General features: G+C 39.0%; 1 protein-coding gene across 3 annotated transcripts in view; it reads left to right on the top strand.

The window, feature by feature from the left end:
* The window catches only part of ARHGAP21 (Rho GTPase activating protein 21), an 82,446-nt gene that overhangs the window by 24,903 nt on the left and 30,279 nt on the right, over nucleotides 1-27,264 (top strand). The window contains exons 4-8 of one of the 3 annotated variants that reach the window (XM_020801575.3): nucleotides 6,209-6,301; nucleotides 6,696-6,774; nucleotides 9,590-9,644; nucleotides 16,592-16,621; nucleotides 18,069-20,007. In XM_020801575.3, coding sequence (XP_020657234.3) covers nucleotides 6,209-6,301; nucleotides 6,696-6,774; nucleotides 9,590-9,644; nucleotides 16,592-16,621; nucleotides 18,069-20,007 — 2,196 coding nt within the window. Of the gene's footprint in view, nucleotides 1-6,208; nucleotides 6,302-6,695; nucleotides 6,775-9,589; nucleotides 9,645-15,897; nucleotides 16,390-16,591; nucleotides 16,622-18,068; nucleotides 20,008-27,264 lie in introns of those variants that run through there. The other 2 variants (XM_078378635.1, XM_020801596.3) reach the window with 2 other exon arrangements.

The raw sequence follows: 27,264 nt of genomic DNA on the forward strand, positions 1-27,264 counted from the left end.
TGAATCCAGAGGAAGCCATGCTTAATTCCCATTAAAATAAATGGATTTCAACTTAGTCATAACTAGTTAGTCATACTAAATTAAATGGAAACTAAGCCCAACTAGCCCATATTACTGTATATCCCACCTAAGAGATATATATGAGTTATATTTCTAAAGAATTTTTTAAAGACTAAATGAGCTTTACATTGTTTTTATGAGAGCTGTCATATGCTACAACCTAGCTGTTAGCATCTTATAATATTAGAACTGCAGAGCTGGAAGGGACTCTATGGATCACCAAGTTCAGGCCTTGTCAAAGAGGCTTAGTGGGGAATTGAACTCCCAGTCTTTAGCTCAACAGCCAGTTACCTAAACCACTGAGCTGCCAAGTTATTGAATAAATTCTTGCTTATTTCCATTTTTGCCACGCCATTCTTAAGTCTAATGGACAAACTATATGGTAAGCACACACTTTGAAGTGTGTGATTTAACATCTACTTACAACTGTAACCTTGAAATAGTGAGAGGGCTACTTCGCCTTTTTTTTTTGCCTCCAACACACTTGTGTGTCCCAGTGGTGCTGTTTATTGCAAACAACTCCTTTAAGATCCTGTAGTGCTGAGGGTTAATTTTCACTGAGAAAATAGAGTAGGTGGAAAGGGTTAAAGGACCCACCCTCCAGGTTTCTAATTCAGGTCAGGAGCCCCTGTAGCCACTTCTTTTGGAAGAAAGGGAATTTATAATTGTAAACATTCATGTTGAAGTGAATGTTTACGATGCTATAGTTTGACCCATGGGAAACTTTCCAGTATCCATGCTATTTGATGAGTGTAGGCTCTGTATAGGGTCAGCTAGACATAAAGTAGTTGCATCTTGCTAACTTTTTCATGCAGTTACATAACACACTTGAAATGTAGATAATTTAGACATGGAACATCCTCCATATTCCTCCTACACTTTATGTTAATTTTTGAGGCTGTAAAGCTGTTGGTACATAAACATTTGATTTTGCTGGAGTGGTAGCAATTTGCTCTTACACCTGGGATCAGGCTTAATGTAAAGAGACCCAAAGTAGATCTAATAAAAGACTGGGTATCTGTTTTTTTCCAGTGACCAACCAGATGCCTATAGAAAGATCACAAGGAGCGTGTGAGGGCAATATCCCTTGTCCTCTGTTGTATTTCACATGGATAGTTTCTTTTGATCCTGTAGGTAGTACATGGCTATCATGACTGATACTTTATCTTGCATGAATATGTCTAATCCCATTTTAAAGCCATTTAAGTTATAAACAACCTTGTAGTAGCAAATTCCATAGCTGACCTATGTCCTGTGTGAAGATAACTTCCTATTCTGTGCCTGGCATTGTCCCACTATTCAGTTCTTTTGGGAGACCCTAGGTTCTAATATTATGAAAGAGAGAAATGTACTGCTCTCTAACCACGCTCTTCACACTAGGCCTAAGTTTATACATCCATATTTTGCTGCCTCCTACTTGCTTTTTCTCTGTGCTAAAAGGCTCTATATTCTCATCTCTTTAGCATCTTTTTTGAGATGTAAGAGCCAGAACCATACATAATTTTCCAAGTATCACACTCATGAAGTTGTGCCTTTGGTCCCTTTCATGATTATTCTTTTTAACAGTACACCTAGTACACTAGCTCAGTATATTCATGGAGTTTCCTAGCATGCCCCTCAAGTAGAGATAGACAATTCTGGAGGCTGCACAGCCTTCAAATACTTGTAGTGGCTAAAAATCCACTTCTTGTTGGGAAAAAATGATGATTTAGAATGTTAAATGGGATGGGGCATGATCTGCTTTAAAAAAGTAAATTACGACTTCTATGAATTGCAATTCCCTTTTTTTTCCTGGTAAAGATGGTTCTGCAGAGGGCTAGGGTCACAAAAATATTATTTGGTAGCGCTACATTTGGCCCCCAGGCTGCAGTTTGTTAGTCTCTGCAGTAAATTCTGTTCCCAGCTAAGTGGGTCAGACACTACCAGCATTTATCTGATACTAGGAGTTTTTAGCCCACTACAGACTACTTTGCATGTGCACTCCAGGAAGCTACCTGCCCTTTTGCTGCATCTGCCATTTATTCTGTGCAATTTGCAGCAGATATCCTTGTAGAGCACTTCAAAATCTCTTTTTAAAGTCATCCTAAATGCATTGTCCTTATCATAAAAGAAAAATATCTTGCTAACTCCAGATTTAGGAGAGAACTAGTTCTGGTACACATCATCCTTTCGGTGGCCAATACTGAGTGGTTGTAATTCAGTATCCAACAGCAATGGAATTACAAGTTTATTCCCCTTCTGCTCCTACTGTAGGCCCCCATACACCCGAAACATCTTGTGGGGGGGGGGGATTCCCAGACTATCAGAAAACATTTCTAGAGTGCATGGGAGCTGCAGGAGGGAGGGTTTCTGTGATCTGGTGAAAGCTGAGGGATCAAGTGGAAGCATGCCATTGAATTCTGACATGTATGTTTGAATTTCAGTGCATTGGACCTTATCCAGTCTATTATGACTAGACATCAGTTCAACAATTCCACCAGCTACCATGGGTTAAGATAGGTAGATAGATAAGCAAACATATGTTGGTCTAGTGATTAAAGGGTACACTGAAAAATAAAGAAATCCCCAGCTTTAGAGCATTTCACACCAGTCTACAAGCTAGCTTTGCCTATCTGGCATTATGCTGTTTTAATAATTTCACTGCTGTGTTGTTCTGAAAGCTCTTTAAGTTAATATCAGTTAAAAAGGATTTATCTGATGGTCCTGATGTCGCTGTCTTAGCTGTTGCTGTTTTTTAAAGAGAAATTTAATATCATGGAAGGGGTGTTTTGGAAGCTCTGGCTCTGATATACTGTATAATTTCCTGCTTGTCTGTGAAGAAACTGTCACTGCTTGAGGTGCATAGGTTTTTGGTTTTTTGTTTTAAATGAATGTATGTCTGACAGAACAGCCCTAATTACAATTTAGTGTGACTGATGGAAAAGACATGTCTGGGAAGGAAGCACAGTTGAGGCTCTATGATCTATTCTGTATTTTAGTTTTTGCAATGATGTACAAAAAATTCAAGCTGTGATTGGAATAACAAAGGTTCAGCTTTCCTTGAGTGACACAAGTCCACAAGGAAACAAATATTCACATGGTCCTTTTTTCCCCAATCTGTGGGATCAAAACATTTTTTTCCAGATTTAACATACTGTGTTTTTATAAACTTATACAGGGTATATGAGCATGGTTAGATTTTGTTTCAACGTGTTATCCAAACTTGTTTTAATTTGAACATTATTTTAAGAAGGCTTTTTTTGGAATGTTGTCACTTCTAATGTTCAGCCAACTGCATACAATAGGTAAAGAACTTTTTATGACATTATAAGAGAATCATTCATTTGATTTTTTTTACATTTTTGTTTTTTTAAAGCTTCAATTTTTAGAAGAAAGATGCATTAACTTACCTACACTATTTATTTTTCAAATTAATATTTTATAGAAATCTCAGCATGTGAATAGTGTTGTAATGCCTGAAATCCAACACTAAGTTGCAACTAGAGTAGGTCCATTGGATCAGTGGGGATATAGTGAATAAACTCTGTAAATTCCATTTAGTTGAGAGGCTAAGCTGTCTTTCCTTCAAGATAATTTGTTTAGGCACTCCTTGTTTAGCTGCTGCTGCTTAATTGACCTTGCCATTTTAATAAGAAATATATAGTTGTTCATTTAAATGGAAAAAGAGTTTCCTTTTACCTCAGTGGCATGTTAGCTATAGTACAGAACCTAATCCCAGCAAGATATTTTTGGCACTTACTGCTCAGTATTCTGATACTCATGTTCCTTCCCATTTGTCTTCTGATTTTTGTGTAGCCGTATCCATAGCAACCACCATCATTTCAATTTCCTCTTTTCCCCTCTGTTGGTGAACAATTCTCATGCCATGTGAGCTGTTAAGCCTCATCTTTGCCAGTGCTATAGTCAATTTGTTCTTCTTTACAGAATGTATTCTGGCTGTTCCACTACCCTGAAAGTGAAATCATTACAATAAGTGTCTAATTATAAATTTTTCTGTAATTGAGAAACATTGGGGCATTCACATACCTGTTTATATGCAGTATTGTATGTAAGGGATTTATTTTATTCTTCCCAAGCTAGGATTAATCCAGATTAATCCAATGCAGTAAGGTTTATACAACTCAGGGGTTGGAACCTTGGACTTTGGAGCAAAATCTGCCAGTCCTTTGGTCCCAATATGTGTGTGCCTTTGTGTGTGTTTAAAGTTTTCTTTAGGCCCTCATCACTTATCATCTGGTTAGGATGGATGTGTTCTGCATTCTTGGAAGAAATACTCTTGACACAGGAAGAATCACATACATATATTCCCTGTCTATGTCTCCCAAGTCGATGCTTTTTTAAAAAAAAGTCATATAACACTTGCATGACGTGGCCAATGGCAAGAGAAACAAATGCTGATGGTAATTTGCCTTTGATATTTATGCCACCCAAGTTGTACTTGGGTAAGCATTCACGATTCCAGATGCCACATACCTTCTGGGTGAATTTCGAATAAATTCCAAATAACTTTATTTTGGAAAAAAAAACAGGAATGGATTTTTAATTTTGTCTTCAACTTGTAATGTGTTGCTTTCTCCAGTTACATTGTTATTCCTTAGTTCCTTTTTTTTAAAAAAGCAGAATCTGTAAAATGGTGTGGGTAAACTATATTCCATATATTTCTGGATTGCAGCTGCCTGCATTCCTCACCATTGGCTATGCTAGAGTGAATCAGATTTGTAGTAGAACCAGATCAGGAGAGCCAGTAGTGCCCATCCCTGCTGTAATACAACATCAAAAACTGATGTTCATCACATTTTTTTCTTTCTGTAAGTAGCTGATAAACTCTGGTTTCGATTATAAAGCACAGAATGCATGTTAATGATAAAACAAAATTTAAATTCTTTGTAATGGCAGTACCTTCATTATATCAATGTTCTGCTTTTTTTATTGCCCTGATGAAGTTTGATTCTACTGCAGAATTTGAATTCTGTTCTTGTTTGTCCTTTTGATAAGCTTCTCAGTCCCTGATAGACATAGCTATTTGGAAAGAGCCTATACTTTATTCAGGGAAACAGGTAATACAAAGAGGTTTTTTTCTTCCACAAATAACACAAGAACTTGAGATCATTCATTAACACTGAGCAGATTTAAAACCACAAGAAGAAAGTACTTGAAACAAGATGTGAATTCATTAAGTTGTTAAATTCACAGTCACAAGTTATGGTAAAAGGCGTTCTAAAAACAAGAGTCGCTTAAAGACCAACAAATTCAGTGGTGCCTCGCAAGACGAATGCCTCGTGGGATGAAAAACCCGCAAGACAATTGGTTTTTGCAATCGCTATGGTGCCTCGCAAGACGGTTTCTTTTATGGCCATGTTTCGCAAGACATCCTCCCCCGAGACAGATGCCTCGCAAGACGAATAAATTTCATTCGTCTTGCGAGGTTCCCATAGGTTCCTGTGAGAGGTTCCCGTGATAATCGCTGTCTTTCGCAAGATAGCGATTCTCACGGAACGAATTACATTCGTCTTGCGAGGTACCACTGTATATTACAGTATAAGCATTTATACAATACAGCCCATTTCATCAGATGTTACAGGCATTTGTACGTATGTTGGTTTGGAAACATAATTGGTGAAATATATACTATTAGTGACAATTATGGTAGTAGTAGTGGTAATTGCAAAATATTTTGGGTTACTGTTTACAAAATGTATTTATCATGGTGATAACGCAGAATTTTAGGCATTTATGAACTGATTAACATTTGTAGTGTGGTTTAAAAAAACTATTTTAAAATTGTATTTTAAGTCACTAATAGAAAATGTAATTTCACTAAAGTTGATTTCAAAAAAGATCCCACCGTTATGTACTGATGAATAGAGCAGATGTGAAAAAGTAGTTACTGAAGGATTCTGAAAAATGTGAACAGACAGGACACCTTTCTTGTTCTGTAATAGTTTCAAAGCATGTTTAAAGAGGCAATTCAAAGACTTCCTAGTATTCATAAAATATTTCACATTTGTTTGCTTTAAATGCAGCAGATATTAACACTGATTTAATATGATTTAAATTAGTTTGCTTCCTTATAATTAATACAAAGGTAAATGTCTTACAATTGTTCAAAAGTTTCTAATTAGTAATAACTTCTCATTTTTTTATTCAGGGAAGCGACGAAACAGATTGGAGCCAATGGATACCATATTTGTTAAACAGGTTAAGGAAGGAGGGCCTGCTTTTGAAGCTGGATTATGCACAGGTGCTTTTTTCTTTATATATGGTTGGGAAAATTTTTAGTTGCTGAGCTGTTGTCAATGAGTTCCTAACTGCTCATGGAACAAAGATGACAAAATGTTTGTTTCTATTAATTAAGGGGATGTTGTTTGTTGGAACCCATCCAACTCTTCAGTTGATCCTATTGCAAAAATTTGAGTTACTTGAATTTGTTCTACTGCTTTATATAATTTTTAGAAATTTGAAGCTCATAGCCAGTGTACGTATTTATAGGAAGATTTGAGAAGAGCTTCATATGTTTTCACTCCTTGTACAATACAGACTAATTGTTTGTACCTGCACTGACATCTGAGAACTGTAAATCACTCCTGCCTGCACTTGAGGACCTAAATAGGCTTTTTCTTCTTTCCTTGTTACAGGTGACAGAATTATAAAAGTGAATGGGGAAAGTGTTCTAGGGAAGACATATTCTCAAGTAATTGCTTTAATTCAGAACAGGTAAGATACTTACTCATTGTATAGTTTTGAATTCCACTAAACTGCCTCTTAAGAGAAGTAGCTGGTTCTGAATTACATTTTACACTATGATAACTGGGATGTGATGAATCATAGTTGAATGATTTAAAAGTCCCTTTCAACCCTGTCCCAATTCAGGAGCTGTCACCCATCTAACCACCAGCCATCAGATGAGAGTACTCCAAACTGGCCTCTTCCTTTGTTGGTAGCACTTAATTATATTGAAAAGGGCACTAAATCTGTGCAATGTAGATTAGAGTTTATCATCTGTTTCTTCTAGCAAATCTATTAGACTGTTGATCTGGAGGGCCACAGGTTTTCCAATAATCCTTCCCTCTAAAATCCAGTTTCAGAACCTCTGGCTCTGCAGAGGTTTGTAAGGCTCTAACTCCCTTCAACCTACCTGCTTTGGTTGTTGATCAGAGATAATGGGGATTGTAGTCCATTAACATCAGCAGATGGCCCTTGGCTGTATCCTGCAGTAGGGTATGAGATTTTTCTGAGATTGTGAGAAGGTGGGGAGAGATAGAGAGAGTCTGGTCTAAGTCCTGGTTTTCATGAGCAGCAGGTGCTACAATAAACCTGTGGTCATGGTGTACCATTTCAGGCTGTAGTTGGAAATTTGTCTGTATCAAAGATCTATTCAATCATAAGCCTCCAACCACATTTTGAAGTTGGAGAACCCAGAGACCAGTTTACAGCCACATGTTCTGTTGTCACAAATTGGCAACTATTTCCATATGGAAGGTTAGATCAAGACCTGAACAGTAACCAAGAAGTAGTACTTGGTTTTATTCTGAAACATTTTTGTTTATCATCTTTAACTTTCTTAGGTGTTCTCTTTGTATCTTTTAAATGTAACATGGCAAAGTAACTTAGGCTTTATACTAGTGTACAATACAGAGTATGCTAAATATTGAGTACCTATCACTCAAACAGTTGGAAAATCCATTGAAAAAACTGGATTTTTCTTGGGAACTGAAAAAATTGATCCTCTTTCTCACATCCTTCAAAATTGCTCTACTTATGAAAATAAGTCTTCTACTCTCTTATAAATTGTATCCTGATGAGTTTTCTTCCTTCAATCTCTTTTGACTCTGAGCCAACTTTGACTGAGCAGCAGATGTGAAATTAAAATTAGGTTATGTGTTTGGTGCTCTACATAGCAAATTCTAAGAATTCATGGACTCTACCTCATATTATGCTCAAGCTGTCACTTCCATTCTATGGGTGACATTTAATATGAGAATGTTATATAATGAGAATGATTGCATTTTTATTAGCGTTAAGAAAATAGTTTATAAAATTTCCGTACCGGTTTGGCATCTGTTGGTATTATTTTGTGAAATGTTGAGATGGATAGCCCTGAAATGCTAGTGGTATGAAATTCATTTGCATAAATTAAGTTCTGCTTTTTTGTAAATATTGAAAATAACTATTTAGGAAAACTTGTTTTGAAAGCTGCCTTTTTGTTGATACAGGAAAGTTGGATCTTAGATTGAATTTGATTTTGAGAAAGTTGTTGACATGTACTGTACGGACACATACTATACACTTTGTGATTTGAGTTGGGAGCCAAGCCTGTCCTAAGACATTTTGCCACGTGAGAAGGAAGATAACATATTTCCCCACTTGACCTATAGCTTCAAAGCAGATGGACAGTTGAAACACAAAATAACAGTTTGAACCACATAGCATTGTTCAGAGCACCATAAGGAAGCAGGATAGCTTAGGTGTCTTTTAAGGATACTAGCTTGCCCGCCAGTAACCAGAACCCATGGCTACTGCCTCACTCTGCCTGATGGCCAGTGCTGCTGGGGATTGCGTAACCTGAAACACTGTGAAACCTGTATGAAGAATTCTGCTATCTCTTTTATGCCGAAACAATGGATAAGATATACAAATTGACCTATTATCCTGTGTTGAACATTACATACTGCTGACAATTATGATTACTTTCATTTAGAGGATAAGAAAATATGTGACTGTGGCACTGCTTGATTCTAATGCCATATATGCAGAATATATATATTGAATGTTTTTAGTTTATTTTTGTGGATCCAGTGTGTTATGAACATGTTTTAAATATATAATTTTTTTAGCCTCCCAGACTATGTCTATAATTAGGTCACACAGAATCTTCATGCACAAGTGTCCACTGCTCTGAGTAAATAGGTAGAACAAAAGCAAAGCAAAAGTAAATTATGTTGCTTATGTACCGACCCCTTAGTGCTTCAAGCACTCTCTGGGTGGTTTACAAGTTAATTATGCAGGCTACACATTGCCCCCCCCCCCCAGCGAGCTGGGTACTCATTTTACCAACCTCAGAAGGATAGAAGGCTGAGTCAGTCCTAAGCTGGCTACCTGGGATTGGACCCTGGGTCGTGAGCACAGTTTTGGCTGCAGTACAGCAGTATAACCACTGCACCACGAGATTCCTGTACAAAGAACAAGCTTTGTACAAGCCATTGGACTGGTCTCTGTGCTTACAAGGGCAAAAATCCTTCTGCCTTGCATCACAAGTGAAGCCACACATTGCCCCCATTAAAAAACTATTCAGGCTGATTTTTGACAGTGTGCCAAAAAGAATAATAATGATAATCCAATTACATCCAACAGATGCATAAGAAAATAAATATTTATATTTAGCAGTGAGTATTGAAAAAGATAATCAATATACAGTATTTTTTTAAAATGCATTAAAAGAGAAGCTTAAAAAGAGTGAGTTAATTTTTGGATTGGTTAGTGTAGTAATATGTCTTGTTAATACAGAAGCATGTTTCTACCTTTCCCACAGTGGCAGCAGTTTGGAACTTAGTGTTATGCCAAAAGATGAAGACATCCTTCAGCTGGTAAGTTTTGCTTCTGAAGCGGTTACTAAAGTAAGGTGTTCAAACAAACGAAAAACAGACAGACAAACATACAGCTGCTTAGTCTATGTTCTTAGCAGACCGAATCTTCAAATACTTTTACTATAGTTGCAATGTCCATGCTCCTCTTTTTAGTTTGTTGTCTTCTTTTATCTTGTTGTTTTTTTATGTGTGTGATAACAGAGTGTAAAACATGGAACTGTGAAATGAAAAAGAGAAACAAGATGAGCCTTCCTACTCTTTATATACTCAAGAAGCTTAACAGCAGCCATGAGAGAGCAGTAGGTTGTAACAGAATAGAATCTAAACCAGACTCTGGATTAAAATGAACAGGGTACACATTCCTGGAAGAAAGTTAAAATGTCTGTGATAAAAATTGTCAGTAGAAATAGATGCACAAGCTAGTTTTTAAGTGATAATTAACTCTAATTTTTAAAAAATCCAACGAGGGAATCTTTTTAGGTGTCTTTTTACCGTGAAAAAAAAATCCGCCATGTACTCAATAACTGGATCTTCCCTTACACACACTGAGAAGCTGGAGATTGGTTCAGCTGCTTTTTCTGGAACCTCTATATAAGTGGGGGCCAAATGATGGTCTTAATGAGGAACAGGGTTATTCAAACCAACTAGCATCTGTTTGGCATCCATTCAACAGAAGCCTTTATGGTAGTGATAGGAGTTCTTGTTCTGTGAGATCTTCCCATCACATATCTCATGTTCCCAGGCACCTATGATAATCTTTTCTCACCTTCAGCAATACAGCAGATTCCTGCACTGGCAGCATACTGATTCATCAGTGATGAGTATAAAACAAACCATTGTAAGCCAGACTATATTTTCCCATTAAACATAATGCTAAAAATAGGGATTTGGTTCCTAGAGAATTTTCATGTTCTTTCAAGCAGATTCTGTTTCCTTCTGATCTCTGCTGTCTTCCTTTTTCTCCACGCCAATGTAAGGCTCCCATGTTTGTTGAAGCTTCTTTTCATTTACTCTAGATTTTGGATTGGAGAAATGATGTAGCCCATTCATGTGTTACTCATGTGAAGGGGTTAAGGGATTCTGCTCACCCTGCCCATTACTCCCATTCTCCCTTGGCCCTATGCTAGCTATATCAGTGTCTGAGTCCAAGGATGTTCCCTATTTACCTCTGTAGCAGAGGGAAACTTTGTATGATTAGAGTTCCACGTGTAAAGGTTTATGTATGCAACATACTTAATACATGAATATCAGAGGTGGAACAAGTAATATGGCTGCATTGCCCCTTTTAGTGTATGGTTCTCTTTCATGAAGAGTTTTAAAATTTCTGCAACAAGAGGGAAATGCATTTTTTCACCACCTTGTTAAGTCAGGAGGCCAAATAATAGACAGATAATGCCAGGCTTCATGGTAGAAAAAGTGATATATCCATTACTCAGTGGTGCTTTCTAAGGGAAGAAAAGTTCTACTGAAATATAGGACAGGACGATTTCTTTTGTCTTTTTCACGAAATAGCATTTTTACATAATCTCTTGTACCAAAACAGTGATTTTGACAGGATGTAGGGAATATTGTTACCTAAATTCAGCAAATCAGAGTTGATGAAAGTTAATGAAACCCTTTTTCTGAGTAAAATGGTCATTCAACTAATGTTTTCGTTTATGCAATCTAGATTCTGCAGGGGATTATAACTAGACATATATGAAAAACTTGTATCAATGCAGCTATTCTGGCAACACCTTGAGTTGAACTGTTTCCTGTGTTACTGTGTTAATGCAAATTTTTTTATGTTAATGAATTTTTGTGTTAATGCAAAATTCTGGATCACTATATTGGCTATGCAAGTTTTTTTGGTGCTGGGGATGGAATAAGTTAACATTCAGTGAGCATAATACAACATCATAATAAATTCATTTTTTAAAAGTTTCAGTCTGGTGTCTTTTTTTTTTTCTTGTTGGACGATGTGTAAGCCAGATATGTCATCTCTTTATTTAATACTAATTGCAGTGTATGTTGGTGTGATTTGGTTGAAATTTCTGTAATGTACCTTTTACATACATGGGGAAAAATATTTGTGATTGCAGTTTTGTTACCAGAAGTAATGTCAGGCTGATAACATTATCGGCAATGATGGGTTGTTGTTTTTTAATTAAAAATGTCTAATTTTCTTTCCTCTGAAGACCACGAGGCTCCTTTTCATTGTGGGGAATTTATTGTGAATGATTTTGCTGGCAGTGATGTTTTTCCTGAATTAACCACCTCCATCTTGTGGCCCCCAACAGTTTCCCCACAGTAAAAGGGATCCACGAGGAGCCTTAGGATCTGGGAAGTTTGGAGATTTTAATTTTGGAAAATCTCTACAGCTGATCACGTTACTAGCCTTATGTGGTGCAAGTTGTGCAAATGGATTTCAGCCAGTGACTGGAACCAAGTTGAAGAATTACACACCATGTTCCAAGGGAAGTTGCTTGTTGTAATATTATAAGTGGCTCATCAACTTTGTATTCACTTCAAAAAGTACATTGGAATAACCCCTCTCAATTTCTGAATCAATGGTAATATTAATTATAATTTCCACAAATAAACCAGTTGTATAAGTATTGGCCAGATTAAAGGGGAAAGAGAGAGAGAAGGCAAAACATTAGAGCATTTTAAAAGGAAGCAGTTTTATTTCAGTGTGAATTTTGTGCATCTTAGATAATCTTAGAACTGTAGAGCTGGAAGGAACCCTATGGATCGTTGAATCCAGCTTCTGTCAAGGAAGCACAGTGGGAATTGAACTCCCAACTTCTGGCTCCACAGCCTGAGATCTAAACCACTGAGATATTCAAAATAGAAATCCACTTCTTCAGATTCATGGAGTGGAAATGCATACCCTCTGTACATATCCCCATGGTGGTGAGTGTCATGGACGAGTGAAAATACAGAGAAAACGGTTGATTAACACAGGAATGTGACTCATGAAGCTGTCAATTAGTTGAGGTAGCAGACCCTAGCCAGGTAGATTTGCCTGTTACAGAAACGTTAAGAGTTCATTCTGGGACAGAAACTTTCCGTTTAATTTGTCTTGTTCTAGGACTGTGTATTATGTAGCTTCTTGTATTCTGTTGGGAACTTCCAAAACTTATGTTGTCAAAGCTTTCTATGTGTGCTTTTGGTGGACTGACAAGGATATAGCAATTAAGCTATTGACATTTTGCTTTACTTTTGAGGCTGTGGAATATCCATTCATTATCTGCTCCTCAGTCCTCGTCTGCCAATGGTGTATTTTACCTGCATCTCTATTTTCTGGACTGTCCTGATTATTGAGGCTGGTGTCTGGAACTTGTATAGAATGCTGTTTTACTTCCTTTTGAGGCCCTGCTATTTGGGAAAGGGACTTTCTCAGGTCTTCCCTTTTTGGATCTTGGTTAGAGGCTGGTGTGCTTCTGTCAGAAGATTTTCTAGTATTAATTTATATAAGCTGAAGCCAGAGCGAAGATATTTATTTACCCAACAATGTGTATTCCTGAGTAGGCTTTTGGCTTTCTGTGGACAGTACAAGTTTTGACTGAATAGTACTTGCTGTTTGTCTACATAGTCCAGTATCCTTCATTTCCTGAAGCTAGTTGCCATAACTCCATTAGTACACAAACAGAATGTCCATATATGCTGTTTGGCATATCAGGGAGATCATACTTTAATGACCATGGTCTACCATAATTCAGCCCTGAAAGTTTTCCCATCTCGAAAAATTGCTAGCTCATAGACAAGGGTTTAATCAGAGCAACAGTAGTAGAAATGTGGAATTTGATGAATTAATTCATGCGTGCATGGTAAATCTGGGAGAGATCCAAAAAGTTTCTACAAAAAGCTATACCCAGCTATCTTAAGGTTTTTGCTCTACAAAGAAAAGAAAACAAAAAAAATCAAAATTGAAATAGCAGTCAATAAAATCATACTATTTTCTTCCCTGCTCCTATAAGCATCTGATTTGATTTAATACTAGATAATGTTTGTAGAGTGAAAAAAATTTAGTAGACATATTACTTTCTCTTAGAAGTTGTATCTGCAGTACAAAAGGTCCAGTGCAATTACTACTGATGATGGTGGTGGTGGTGATTTTTACATCCCACTCTTCATTAAGAGCCATGGTGTTAAAGAATTGTCATTGTTACAATTAAAATTTAGTTTTGTTGTTGTTGTTTAGTCGTTAAATCGTGTCCAACTCTTCGTGACCCCATGGACCAGAGCATGCCAGGCTCTCCTGTCTTCCACTGCCTCCCAGAGTTGGGTCAAATTCATGTTGGTCGCTTCGATGACACTGTCCAACCATCTCATCCTCTGTTGTCCCCTTCTCCTCTTGCCTTCACAAAAAAGTTTATAAACATCTAAAATCATGAACCCCATACATCTGCACTACTGGATAATTAAAATTGCAAGGTTGCAGATGTTGCTGTTGCTTTCAAGAAACTGTAAAATACAAGGCATTACTTATGGTAGGGCATGGTTAGGATAGAATTTGTGCTTTTGCTTCAGGAGCTCAGTAGGTTGCATTTGGTCAGCCAGTTGCATTTATTTCCTGTTGAAACAACTAGGTTGCCCCATTTAATTCAGTGGAACTAAGTGCAACAGTTTAGATGGATTCTACTCATTCAGTGGCAAAAACATAATGTGACAAGGCTTCTTCTTGTTGTTGTTATTGTTATTGTTATTATTGTTAACATTTCACCCTGCCTTTCTGCCTACAAAGGACCCAAGTTGGTCTTTGAAAGACAATGTTTAAAGCTGAAAACAATGAGTATACAACACTGGTTTACATCATTAAAATGCAATATTTAAAGTTAAGAACATTGAGTATAAAGAGGCAGCTTACAACATTAAAAGACAATATTAAAGCAATACGTTTTATATACTCAATACTAAAAAGGAACAAATAAATACCACTGTGAGATATGCTAAACACAAATAGTGCCAACCAGTCAGAGCAACAGTGTATATCAATCCATCTAAAAGTTACTCATGTAGCCAGCCATGTGGCTAGTCACTCACTGAGGGAAAGCTTGCCTGAAGAGAAAGGTCTTTGGCTCCTTTTGGAAGGACAGCAAAGATCGGGCCAGCCTGGCCTCCTGTGGGAGGGAGTTCCAAAGTCTGGGAGCAACAACAGAGAAGGTTCTGTTGTGTTTCTCCATCAGACACTCTTGTGAAGGTGGTGGGACCGAGAGAAAGGCCTCACCTGATTATCTTAACACCTGAGCTGACTCATAATGAAAGACACGGCCTTTGGGATAGCTTGGACCCAGACTGTTTAAGGCTTTATAGGTTAAAACCAGCACTTTGAATTGTGCCTGGAAACTGACTGGCAGCCAGGGGAGCTGCTGTAACAGAGGGTTATGTGATCCCTGTAACCAGTCCCAGTCAGCAATCTGGCTGCTGCATGTTGGACCCGCTGAAGTTTCCTGACACTTTCCATTGGCAGCCCCACATAGAGCAAGTTACAGCAGTCCAGCTGGGAAGTAACTAGGGCATGTGTCACAGTGGCCAAATCCAATCTTTCGACAAACAGACATATCTGGCATACTAGTTTTAATTGTGCAAAAGTGTACAGTAGCCCGATTTATATGAAAGGTGTGTTTTTTAAAAGTCACAAAACCATTTTGAATTTGGATTTTTAATTTGACTACATATACCGTATTTTTCGCTCCATAAGACACACCTTTCCATAAAATGCACCAATTTTTTAGGAGAAGAAAACAGGAAAATATAATCTCTTTTCTTCGCTCCATAAGACGCACAGACTTTCTACCCCCCTGTTTTGTGGGGGAAAAGTGCGTCTTATGGTGCGAAAAATACGGTATTTCTATTTTCGGTGGTGGCTGCTTTCGCACACTTCTTTAAAAAGGACAATAAAATTGAATGCACTCTGCTGCCTTCAGAACAGCTATGTCACCTTCTGCTATAACTTCAGTATTATACTTCTTGTTAGCATATATTTGACCTGTAATTTAAAACTGCAGTGATCTGTAGATTTCTATGAGCATTTTTTTAAAGGCAGAGCTGATGTTTGTTTGTTGTTGTTTTAAAAAGAATATTGAAACCTGCAGGTTTGGAAATACAGTATGTATGCCTAAATAGGACCAAGGAGGCAGTATTGGCACATTTGAGAGAGTGAGCAAATGTATTGTTTCCTGTAGAATACAGAAAAGCATGCTTTTTTCGTATGCTTTTTTCAGTTTGTCTGCTTTCCCATTTCCTCCCCCTAATCTGAAAAGTGCACAGATACAGTGTGTCTCCATTTTCTGATATGAGAGACCATGCAAAAAGGAGACATCTGCATAGGATACACCTTGCAGTTGAAACACAGTCTGTTCCTGATTTGTCAATGAAAAAATGGGAAGATACCCAAAATGAAAATGATCACATGGGGAGACTGTTTTTCTGTGAAGATTATTCTGAAATCATCCTTCTAATGTCAGACACAGAGTATGAAAGCAGCAGCAGTCAGCTGACAGCTTGTGGTTCTGTTCCGATGCATGTGGGGAAGGGGTGCACGGATTTTAAATGCATAATGAAACCCTTGTTTCGTCATCTGGAAGCAGGGATGGTAACAGCTCAGGGGAGATGAAAGACTGTTATGATGCTCTAGTAGAAAGGACGCCTTGTAGCACAACCAGAGGGCTCCGTTTGCAGCAGGAAGGATGCACTGAAGCAACACAGCACAACTGTATTTTCTTTTTCTGGAAGGCTAGGGAATGAATGCAAGAAGCAGGTAAAAGACTAAGACAGACATGCTCATAAGGAGGCTGAAGTTATTGTTTATGCTCCATTGCCCTTCACCTCTCTTGGTACCTTCCAGAGAAATCAGTGTAGATGTATTTTTAGCTTGCTGTGTATCCAGCATCGATATGACAGCATAATTCTATCTTTACATCCATAAGCAGCTTTTACTGTGTTTTCCTGTTTTCTGCCAGCTGCAGTTTTCAAAGGATGTTACAGCACTGGTAAGAAATGTACTGTACTGTAGCCATTTCTCTGATTTTGTAAGGCATGTGTTTCTTGGTAGATCTGCAAGACGCTGGACTGTTAAAACCTGCAAGTTGCTGAAAGCAAGCTAAATTTGCTGGGTAGCTGAATTTCAGTTATAAATTTATCTTGTTGCCTTTTAAAATGTGTGCCTTGATTTTATTAGTTACTTGGTTTATTCCTTTTCAGTTCTGCTTTTAATATTTTGTTTGCACTTAACTAATGCTTGCAGTAATATTTATTGCAGCCTTGTCATTTTCAGTGCCTCGCCCTCCTTATTCTCAGCACTTTGCACTCAGTCTAATGTTCATGGCTGCATTTGGGCTTTTACAGCCTGTCTTACGTTAAGGCAGGGCATGTTGATTTGTCTGAATGAAGCATGTTATGATTTGAGCAGGAAATGCTGTAATATGATACCACACCTAAACTGTGTTTTGAAAAAAAGATTGAAAATGGTTTCTGCATTGGGAGGCTGTATACTGTCAACTGTTTAAATTTTATTATTAGAATTAGAGGAAGTCATGGCAAACTGTAAAACAATGATGTTTGCAATGTTCTGGGTATATGTTGCAAATGTACTGTCAGTAGCTGATGATTACAGAAACATCTTGATACCAAAGGAATCATGCAGAATTTAAAGCAAATGTTTTTCTTAGGAGACAGGTACTTAAAATGCAAGAAAATGTGGACATTTTTAAGCATGCAAGAAATACATGAATGCATGGCTTATGATAGTCTATGTTCCACTTTAAGGAAGTGCCTATAAATATCTGACCAACTATGTATGTTGATGGTATTTTTGGGTTAAAAAATAGCACTACTGTGAGTAGTATGGAATTTAAGGAATAAGTAACATGTAAGACAATTTGGTAGGAGGATGGGCGTTGGCTGACAACAAAGACATCGCCTCTGTCTATTCATGTTAGATATAAGAATTGTGCCTTTTAGCAAATGCAATATATACAGAATGCAGTAATTTCTGCATTGGCTATTGGTTCCCCTGTGTGGCAAAGAACTGCTAATATTCTGTTGCTAGTAGAATTCCATATTCAGTATGTCAGTTTCTTTAGAATCATAGCTTCTGCCATAAAAATGCTCAAGAAGGGAGGCTGTGTGAAGCTCAGTTTGAGATATACATTCAACAGATCCACCTGTCTTCTGATCACCTGCAACAGTGGGTAGAATTTGCTGCCACCTGATATACAGGTCTCTTCCTTCTGTGGAGGCATTCCATGGTATATTTCTACATATGGGGTATTTGACATTAAGCATCAATCCTTGGCAAAGATTGTGGTATATTTCACATTATAAGCCTTTTCTTAAGAAGGGACATAATTGACCATTAGATTTATCTCCCTGCAATATGGAGCTGGTTTCCCATTCACATCTCTAGTTAATTAATTTCGTTTTATTTTCTGTGTACAGGCATATTCCCAAGATGCCTACCAGAAGGGCAATGAAGCCTACAGTGGGAATGCCTTCAATATACCTGAACCACCACCAATATGTTATCCTCGGTTAACATCTCCAGCTTCTGTAATGGCACAATCTATTGACAAAGTGTCTCCTGACTCTTCACTGGGAAAACAACCAATTAGTAGACCTGTATGGACATCCACACCATCAGAAAAGGCCTACAGAATGGAAATACAAGTGCCTCCAGATATTGCAAAATCTAACACAGCCGTCTGTGTTTGCAATGAGACTGTAAGAACTGTTGTTGTGCCTTCTGAGAAGGCTGTAGACTTCTCATCGTGTAGAACAAATCACACTAGTCTGTCACCCTGGACAGAGGAAGTGAGACATGGTTTCAAGGAACAGACCACTCTAAAAACAAAAGCACAGATCACATCACCATCGTCTTCAATGCCCACTGCCATTGTACTTCCTCAGACACCACTTACAAGGCCAGCAGATCCCACTGGAATAGCTAGCAAATCTGGAAACGATGGAGGTCATCCAGAAGGTACCTCAACTACTAGATCCCCAACTCAAAGCCCAGGTTCTGCTTCTGTGACTATGAATCACTACACTTCTTTGAATTCCCACCAACAGATAGACTGGAAAAATTACAAAACATACAAAGAATACATTGATAATAGACGTTTGCATATGTACGGTTGCAGAACTATACAGGAAAGGTTAGACAGTTTAAGAGCGGCATCTCGGAACACAACCGATTATAATCAGGTGGTACCAATTCGCATTGTTCCACCGGTACGACGCAGAAGCACTTCTCATGATAGAGCCCTACAGTCTGTTTCAGTCCGGCGAAGAAGTATGTCACAAGAAAGACTAGAGGATCCTGTATTGTTGAAAGAATGGCCAAGGAGTGCCTCGCAAGACACTTTAACCTCACCATCTCTCAGTCCCAGGAATCATAGGACACGGTCATGGGACTACTTAGGCAAACAGGGTGAATTGTCAGGAAATTTTCACTCTGACAATCTTGTAGATGCAAACAGAGACAGGAAAAAGACTTACAAACGGACTGGATTTCCTGAACAGGATGATTGGCGAGAGATTTATGAGAGGTCCCAGCAACATGGATTTCAGGTTCACTCGTCCCTTCGAGGCTCAAATTTTTCTGTGGCTCCAGGTGCTTATAATGCAGATGGTAGACTCTTAAGCAGCAGGGCTTTAGGGCCTCCCTCTCAATTCCAGAAGGTTCAACCAGATGTAAAAATACTTCAATCTGGTCGAAATTTGCCAGCTGCTGGTGGAACTTCAAAGCCTACAAGCTTTTTTCAGGAAAGATCATCTCACTCGATATCTAGAAGCACAAGAAGCAATTCTCTGAAGACTTCCATACCCTATGCAGTGAAACCATCACTTCCCCTTAATCAGAGCCTGGATAGTGTTATTACTAAAGACCAAAGAGAAGTAAATCACGTGCATCACAGTGGTTTGTTAAATCAGCAGCCAAGGATACAAGGAGAAAGTGTACCAGATCACAAAGTAGACATAGGAAACAGTACCCTTTCTCCTGCTTCCTGCACAGCTTCTGCCAAATTTGTCCCACAGCTGAGTGAGCACTTATCTACCTCAGTTAATTTAGATGTCTCTGTCAGACGGAAGGTTCTAGATTTTGAAAAACAGTCTGAGATTCAGACAATGGATGTTGCAAATGATGAAGCAGAAACAGTTGTATTGCGGGACAAATCTCCTTCTGGCCATCAAACACCACAGCCTTTGCGACATCCATCCTACATCTTAGCTGTGAATGATCAGGAGCCTGCCTCAGAGACTACTTGTTGGCTACCCAATGATGCCCGCCGAGAGGTCCATATAAAAAGGATAGAAGAAAGGAAAGCTTCTAGCTCCAGCCCAGCTGGTGATTCCCTGGCATCTATTCCATTCATAGGTGAGAGAAACCATTTGTTTCCATCTCTCTGCATTTGATTTATCCCTTTATCATTAATATGCTTCATTCTAGTTATAGTGTACCTGAGTGTCATCATTTTGGAAGGTATGATTGTAAAATAGGTAAGGTACTTTTCAGGCCCACTGACCTGGTTGTGTGGAAGCTTCTTCTGGGCCACACTCTCTTGTGTATCACTGGTTATTGTATAAGTGTTGCCAGGCTGGGGTAAATTCTTTCACTCTGATCAACACTGCCCCTCTTGGGGTGCAACCATGTGGGAAAAGCCAATGTCTTCATTCTAGCTATTGTGTTTATTTGTATGTAATTTATCATGATAAAGCTCTTGCAATCATGGTTCTACTGATAGAACTTAAGCATGCTTAATTTTCTATGAATAGGACCCAGTGTCCAAAAATAGGTAGCATGTTTAAATTTTACCTTTAAATAGTTTGTTAAAATTCCCACATTTCATAAATTTCTGCCATTTCATTTCATTTTTCCATTTGATGTTGACTTCAGTCACATGGATGCTTACCTGGGAATAAGTCTGACTGCAGTTATAGCATTTCCTTCTAGGTAGACGTGTATAATATTGTGCTAATGAAAGCACAATTCTTGTAGATGCAAACAGAGCGTTATTTTGCAGTGAAAATTTTTAATGGATTAACATATGTGTTCCGCTAGCTTATTAGTTGTTCTCAGTCATTTACAAAGCTTTTGAAACACCAAAGAACTGAGTGTATGCGTGGAAACACTTTTAAAATAAAATGCAATATATTCGTCGGATAAAGGCAGAGACTGGGAAGATTGTAAAGAATTTTTCTAGTAAAGTGATGCTCAGTTTGCAACTTAGGAAGTAAGAAGAAGGCAGTTGTGTTTGTTATGTAAGGAAGCACCTCCCCAGTGAAGGAACTACCAAATGAATGTCCTCAGAGCAATGTGCTGAATATTTTTTTAAAAAAAATTGTGTGTGTGGGAGATACGAAATTTCTTTAAACTGAAGAGCAAGGTTTTTTCTTGTTTGGCAGTCGATGCAGTATTATTCAGGTTTTGACAACTTTAGGCATCTATGTTCTGACATTATGGTTGTGATGGGAGTTGTTTAACTCAAATTGTAATTTGGTCTTCAGAGACTATACTCCCCACACCCCAGGTGTGCTGTAACATATGTCACAGATAGCTGACAGTAGCTGCTGATATATGTGAAGGTCAGTTAAGTTATTATATTATTTGGAGAGATTAAGGAAGAGGCCTAATGATGGTAATGAAGCAGCTTTGACATAGGGCTGCAGTGCTTAAACTGCCAGTTAGTTGATTGATCAGTAAAAGCACATTTGACTGACTTAGTATAAACCATAGGTATGTCACATCTGGGGGTGGTCTGTGTTGTACTGCTTAGAATCGTAGCTTTATAGAGTTTGAGGGAATATCAAGGATCATCTAGCATAACTCCCACTGATGCCGAAAACCCTAACCCTTTTAGATAGCCGTCCAACCTCTGTCTTAAAGCCGCCTTTGAAGGGAAGTCTAGTATCCAAATAAGTTCATTCTGTTCTCAAATCATTGTTGCCACGATGAAGCTCTTTCTACCATTTATCAGACGGTTTGAGAACATCAATCTGGCAGGCAAAAGCCTTTCATCCTGCCTGCTTCCCCAGGTAAGTTGCCATAAAGTTACAAACCTTGCCAAAGGGATCATCACCATTGGATGAAATCCCTGACTACAGTCAACATATAGCTTTCCTTTTATCATCAAGAATGCCATACCAACAATGTATTTAGAATACATAGATGGCATCAAAGAACTGGGGTAAAGAAAAAAAAATCAACATACAGTAAAATCATTCCCAACCCGTGACCAGCACAGGGCAGACCTCCGTCATTTTAGGATAGTCTTCTCTAGCCTTGGTCCTTCCAGATGTGTTGAAATACAAGGCTGTTGGGTTAGGATGGATGGACTAACCTTTGTTGAAAGCGTCCTTGTAAAATGGAAGACAAGGAAACAACTCCATGGTAGCTTTTGGACATGACAAGTGCTTTGCCCCTACTTTATTCTCCTCTTTCCCACAGTCATTTCAATTTATGCTTAATCCCTTCTACCAGCAGCAGAAGAGCACCAGTCCTGGGAGCATTCCTAGCTGCAATAACCCCTCAGTTGTTGTTGTTTTCCAGCAGTAATACCTGGAAAAATTGTAGGATTGAACAGCAGAGTTTAGGTGTCCATGGGTTGTGTACACTTCCTATAGATCACAACAAAAGTTGTACTTCGATGTTCGGTATACTTCGTCATAAGTCAACCTTTTGTTTCGTGAAAGATTATATAGAATTGCTTTCACTGTTCTTGTCAGCTTTATATGGTTGTGTAATGTGTCAGTATGCTACGCTGGCAAATGTTAAAATGTACTTAGAAATCATTAAGCAGTGAATTGTATCTGAGGAAGCCATTTCTTGAATAATCTCATTAGATGATCATAGTCAAAAGCTGGAAGCATGCCATGCAGGTGTTCAGTTGCTAAATAGCCAGGTCTGCCCATCACATGCCTATCTGTTCAGTGATGGCAGCCTTTTGCTGCCCTTCATCCCACTTCACCAGCTGCACTGCATTTCAGCACTCATGCTAAATCTTCCTTGAATATAAATAGACAATAAAGACATACAACCACTGTTTATTTTTATTCTAGTTGCTATTATAATCTGATAACCATTTGGGCCATCCTGAATGATACTGACTACAGCTGGATGTATTTTATTAATGATTGTTCAGGCTTTTTGGGGTGTGTGTGTGTGTTTCTATTTGTGAACAGATTGAAGATATCCCAGTTTGATTTAGTTTATTTATTTTTACTGAGAACTAAGGATCTGCTTTAGGTGTGTCCAGATGTTTGGGCATGTTTAATGAGGTCCCTCTCCCCATTTTCCTTTGAGCAACAAGTCCCAGACCATTACATGTGTACAAACTGTCTCAGCAGCTTTAGTACTGGTTTGCCTTGTGATGTGGTGGAGGAGAAAAATATTTTAAAAAGAGGAATCCAAAATTTAGGTTTTTTTATTTATTTAAAATATTTTTGCTCCACCTTTCTCCTTGAAAAGGATCCAAGGCGGCTTAGAACAATGAAAGCCAATATTTAAAGTTGAAAAGAATCAATATACAACTGTGGTTAACATCATTAAAAGATGATATTTAAAACTATGAACAATGAATAAAGAGGCATCTTATATCATTAACAGACAATATTAAGGCAAAGATCAATAAGTATACATTTTAATGCCACTCTGAGAAATGGAAAACAAAAATGGAAACACACATAGTACTAAAAATCAAATCAAAGCAGTAATGTATAGCAGTCTATCTAAAAATCACACACAGGTAGCTGGTTACTGAGGGAAGCCTTGCTTGAAGAGAAGGATCTTTGCCTGCCTGCGGAAGGATGGCAAAGATGGGGCTGGTCTGGCTTCCAGTGGGAGGGATTTCCAAAATCTGGGAGAAGCCTGTGTCCCCATCAGATGCACCTGTGAAGGTGACAAAACTGAGAGAAAGGCTTCCCCTGATGGTCTTAACAAAAGGGAAAGTGTACTTAGGATATACAAAATAATCTCCCCCCAGAAATTTGTCTGGCTCCCTCACTGAGTGTTTGACTGAGTAGTCAAGACAGTGAAAAGCTGGCCGGAGGGAGCAATGGAGCAGTTAAAGGACTGTTTTGAACAAACGAATTGGGAAGTTTTTGACCATCCTGATCTGGAAGAACATACAGCTGCAGTGTTAGGGTATATGGCACACTGTATTGACACGGTCACAGTGGATAAACGTATCCGGGTTTATCCCAATCAAAAACCTTGGATGACCGGGAAGGTTAGACGCCTGTTGTATGCTAGAAATAAGGCTTTTAAGTCTGGGGATGATCTAGACTACAGTGCAGCAAGAACGAATTTGAGGAGAGGCATTAAGCAAGCTAAGGCCGAATACAAGAGGAGAATTGAAGACTGCTTTCTCAGCAATAACATGAGGCAAGTTTGGCAGGGGGTTCAACAACTAACAAACTACAAAGCAAAAAAGGTTTCCTCGGGCGGAGGCGTGGAGGTGGCTGAGGAGTTGAACAACTTTTTTGCTCGATTCGAGATCGATCAAACTGAAACTGTTCGTTTGCCATCATTTACTCAGCAGAGTCCCCCCTTCATTGTGAATGAGCAGGATGTGAGACAGACTATGAAAGTGGTTAACTCCAGAAAAGCAGCTGGACCCGACTTGATTCCTGGTCGGGTGGTAAAAGACTGTGCTGATCAGCTAGCCGGGATATGGACTGTAATTTTTAATCGATCCCTGACACTATGCGCAGTTCCCGTCTGTCTCAAGGCTTCCGTCATCGTTCCACTGCCTAAAAAGTTGCCTACAAACAGTCCGAATGACTACAGGCCGGTGGCACTAACTTCAATCTTAATGAAGTGCTTTGAGCAGTTAGTTCGGAAATATATTATCTCCTGCCTTCCTGATCCCTTTGATGGGCTTCAGTTTGCTTATAAAGAAAATAGATCAACCGAGGATGCGATCAATACTGTGCTTCATATGGCTTTATCCCACTTGGAAACACAAGGGAATTATGTAAGAATGCTGTTTGCGGACTTTAGCTCTGCTTTTAACACCATTATACCCCACAGATTAATAGACAAACTTAAAGATCTTGATTTTCCAGATTCTATCTGTCTGTGGATTTTGGATTTTTTAACAAATCGTCCACAAAGGGTTAAACTGAATGACTACATCTCTACTGACAAGATACTCAGCACTGGCACTCCACAAGGCTGTGTCCTTAGTCCACTACTGTTCTCCATTTATTCATCGGATTGCACCAATAACCATCCCAGTAACAGGATCATCAAATTTGCAGACGATACTACACTAGTAGGACTTATCTCTGGGGATGATGAGTATGCGTATCGGGACGAGGTATTACAGCTATCCCGCTGGTGCAAAAAAAACAATCTTTTATTTAACATCCAAAAAACCAAGGAATTCATAGTGGACTATAGGAAAAAAAGAGCAGACATTCAGCCACTGTATATAGATGGAGTTTGTGTGGAACAGGTGGTTGAATATAAGTTTCTTGGGACTATCATAACAAATGACCTGACTTGGAGTGCAAACACCGCTGCGTTAATCAGGAAGGCACAACAACGGTTGTATTTTCTAAGGATTCTTAGAAAGCAACAATTGACTGAGAGTTTGTTGATCACCTTCTATCGGAGTTCGATTGAGAGCATATTATCCTACTGTCTCTGTGTATGGTTCACGAGCTGCACAGTGGCAGAGAAAAAGGCAATTCAAAGGGTGATTAAAACGGCCCAAAACATCATTGGCTGTTCACTCCCCTCTTTGGAAGAATTGTATAAGAACAGATGTAAGAGGAAGATATCTAACATACTGAAAGACTCCTCTCATCCGGGACATCAGCTCTTTAAATTATTACCATCAGGAAGGAGATTCAGGGTATTGAAAGCAAGGACAAGCAGATTCAAGAACAGTTTTTACCCAAGTGCAGTATTGAGTTTAAATGCGGGGCCATAGGTTTTTGGTGGAATTTAAATTGCTGAGAGAAAACGGGGTATCTATATTTGGATGGTGAAAGTTGTGTATATTTTAACTTTTTTTGTAGTGTTGTCCAGTTTTACTTTGGGGAAGAGCACCTCATTTCGTTGCACCCACTTGTGAGCGCAATGACAAATAAATTTCTTATGTCTTATGTCTTATGTCTTAAGAGCCAAATCAAGACCTGGCTCTTTAGGCAGGCCTTCCCTCCTGTCACTAGCTAATTTATTTGTTATTTTCAATTGTATTAATGTTGTTGTCCTCCACTGACCCTCTGAGACACAGTGAGGAATCAAACTTCAGCCTCTGGCTCCACAGCCACATACAGTATCACAGAAGTGAGTACACCCCCTCACATTTCATAAATATTTTAGCATATCTTTTCAGGTGACAACACTGAAGAAATGACGGTTGGCTACAATGTAAAGCAGTGGGTATACAGCTTGTAGAACAGTGTAAATGTGCTGTTCCCTCAAGTAGCCGTTTTCCCTCCCTGGTGTCATGAGACCTGTAAGTGTCACAAGTCTCAGGTGTGAAGGGGAAGCCGGTGTTATTGCGCTCTCTCTCTCTCTCAGACTGGTCACTGGAAGTTCCACATGGCACCTCATGGTAATGAATTATCTGAGGATCTGAAAAAAAACGAATTGTTGCTCTACATACAGATGTCCTAGGCTATAAGAAGATTGCCAAAACCCTGAAACTGAGCTGCAACACGGTGGCCAAGACCATACAGAAGTTTAACAGGAGAGGTTCCACTCAGAACAGGCTTCACCATGGTCGACCAAAGAAGTTAACACTGAGCCCGTGCTGAGTGTCATATCCAGAGGTTGGCTTCGGGAAATTGACGTATGAGTGCTGCCAGCATTGCTGCAGAGGTTGAAGGGGTGAGAGGTGGCGTCAGGCTGTTAGTGCTCAGACTGTATGCCACATGCTGCTTCAAATTGGTTTCTAGGGCTGTTGTCCCAGAAGGAAGCCTCTTCTAAAGAAGATGCACAAGAAAGTCCACATATGGTTTGCTGCAGACAAGCAAACTAAGGGCATAGATTTCTGGAACCATGTCCTGTGGTCTGGTGAGACCAAGATAAACCTATTTGGTTCAGATGGTGACAAGCGTGTGTGGCGGCAACCAGGTGAGGAGTACAAAGACAAGTGTGTAGTGCCTACAGTCAAGCATGGTGGTGGGAGTGTCATGGTCTGTGGCTGCACGAGTGCTGCCAACACTGGGAAGCTACGGTTCATTGAAGGAACCATGAATGCCAATATGTTCTGTGACATAGTGAAGCAGAGCATGATCCCCTCTCTTCAGAGACTAGGCCTCAGGGCGGTATTCCAACATGACAAAGACCCCAAACACACCTCCAAAACAACCACTGCCATGCTAAAGAAGCTGAGGGTAAAGGTGATGGACTGGCCAAGCATGTCTCCAGACCTAAACCCTATTGAGCATCTGTGGGGTATCCTGAAATGGAAGATGGAGGTGCACAAGGTCTCTAACATCCACCAGTCCTGTGATGTCATCATGGAGGAGTGGAAGAGGACTCCAGTGACAGCCTATGAAACTCTGGTGAACTCTGTGCCCAAGAGGGTTAAGGCAGTGCTGGAAAATAATGGTGGCCACACAAAATATCGACACTTTGTGCCCAGTTTGGACATTGTCACTTAGGGGTGTACTCAAT

The sequence above is a fragment of the Pogona vitticeps genome, chromosome 6, assembly GCF_051106095.1.
Source record: "Pogona vitticeps strain Pit_001003342236 chromosome 6, PviZW2.1, whole genome shotgun sequence".
NCBI classification, from domain to species: Eukaryota; Metazoa; Chordata; class Lepidosauria; order Squamata; family Agamidae; genus Pogona; species Pogona vitticeps.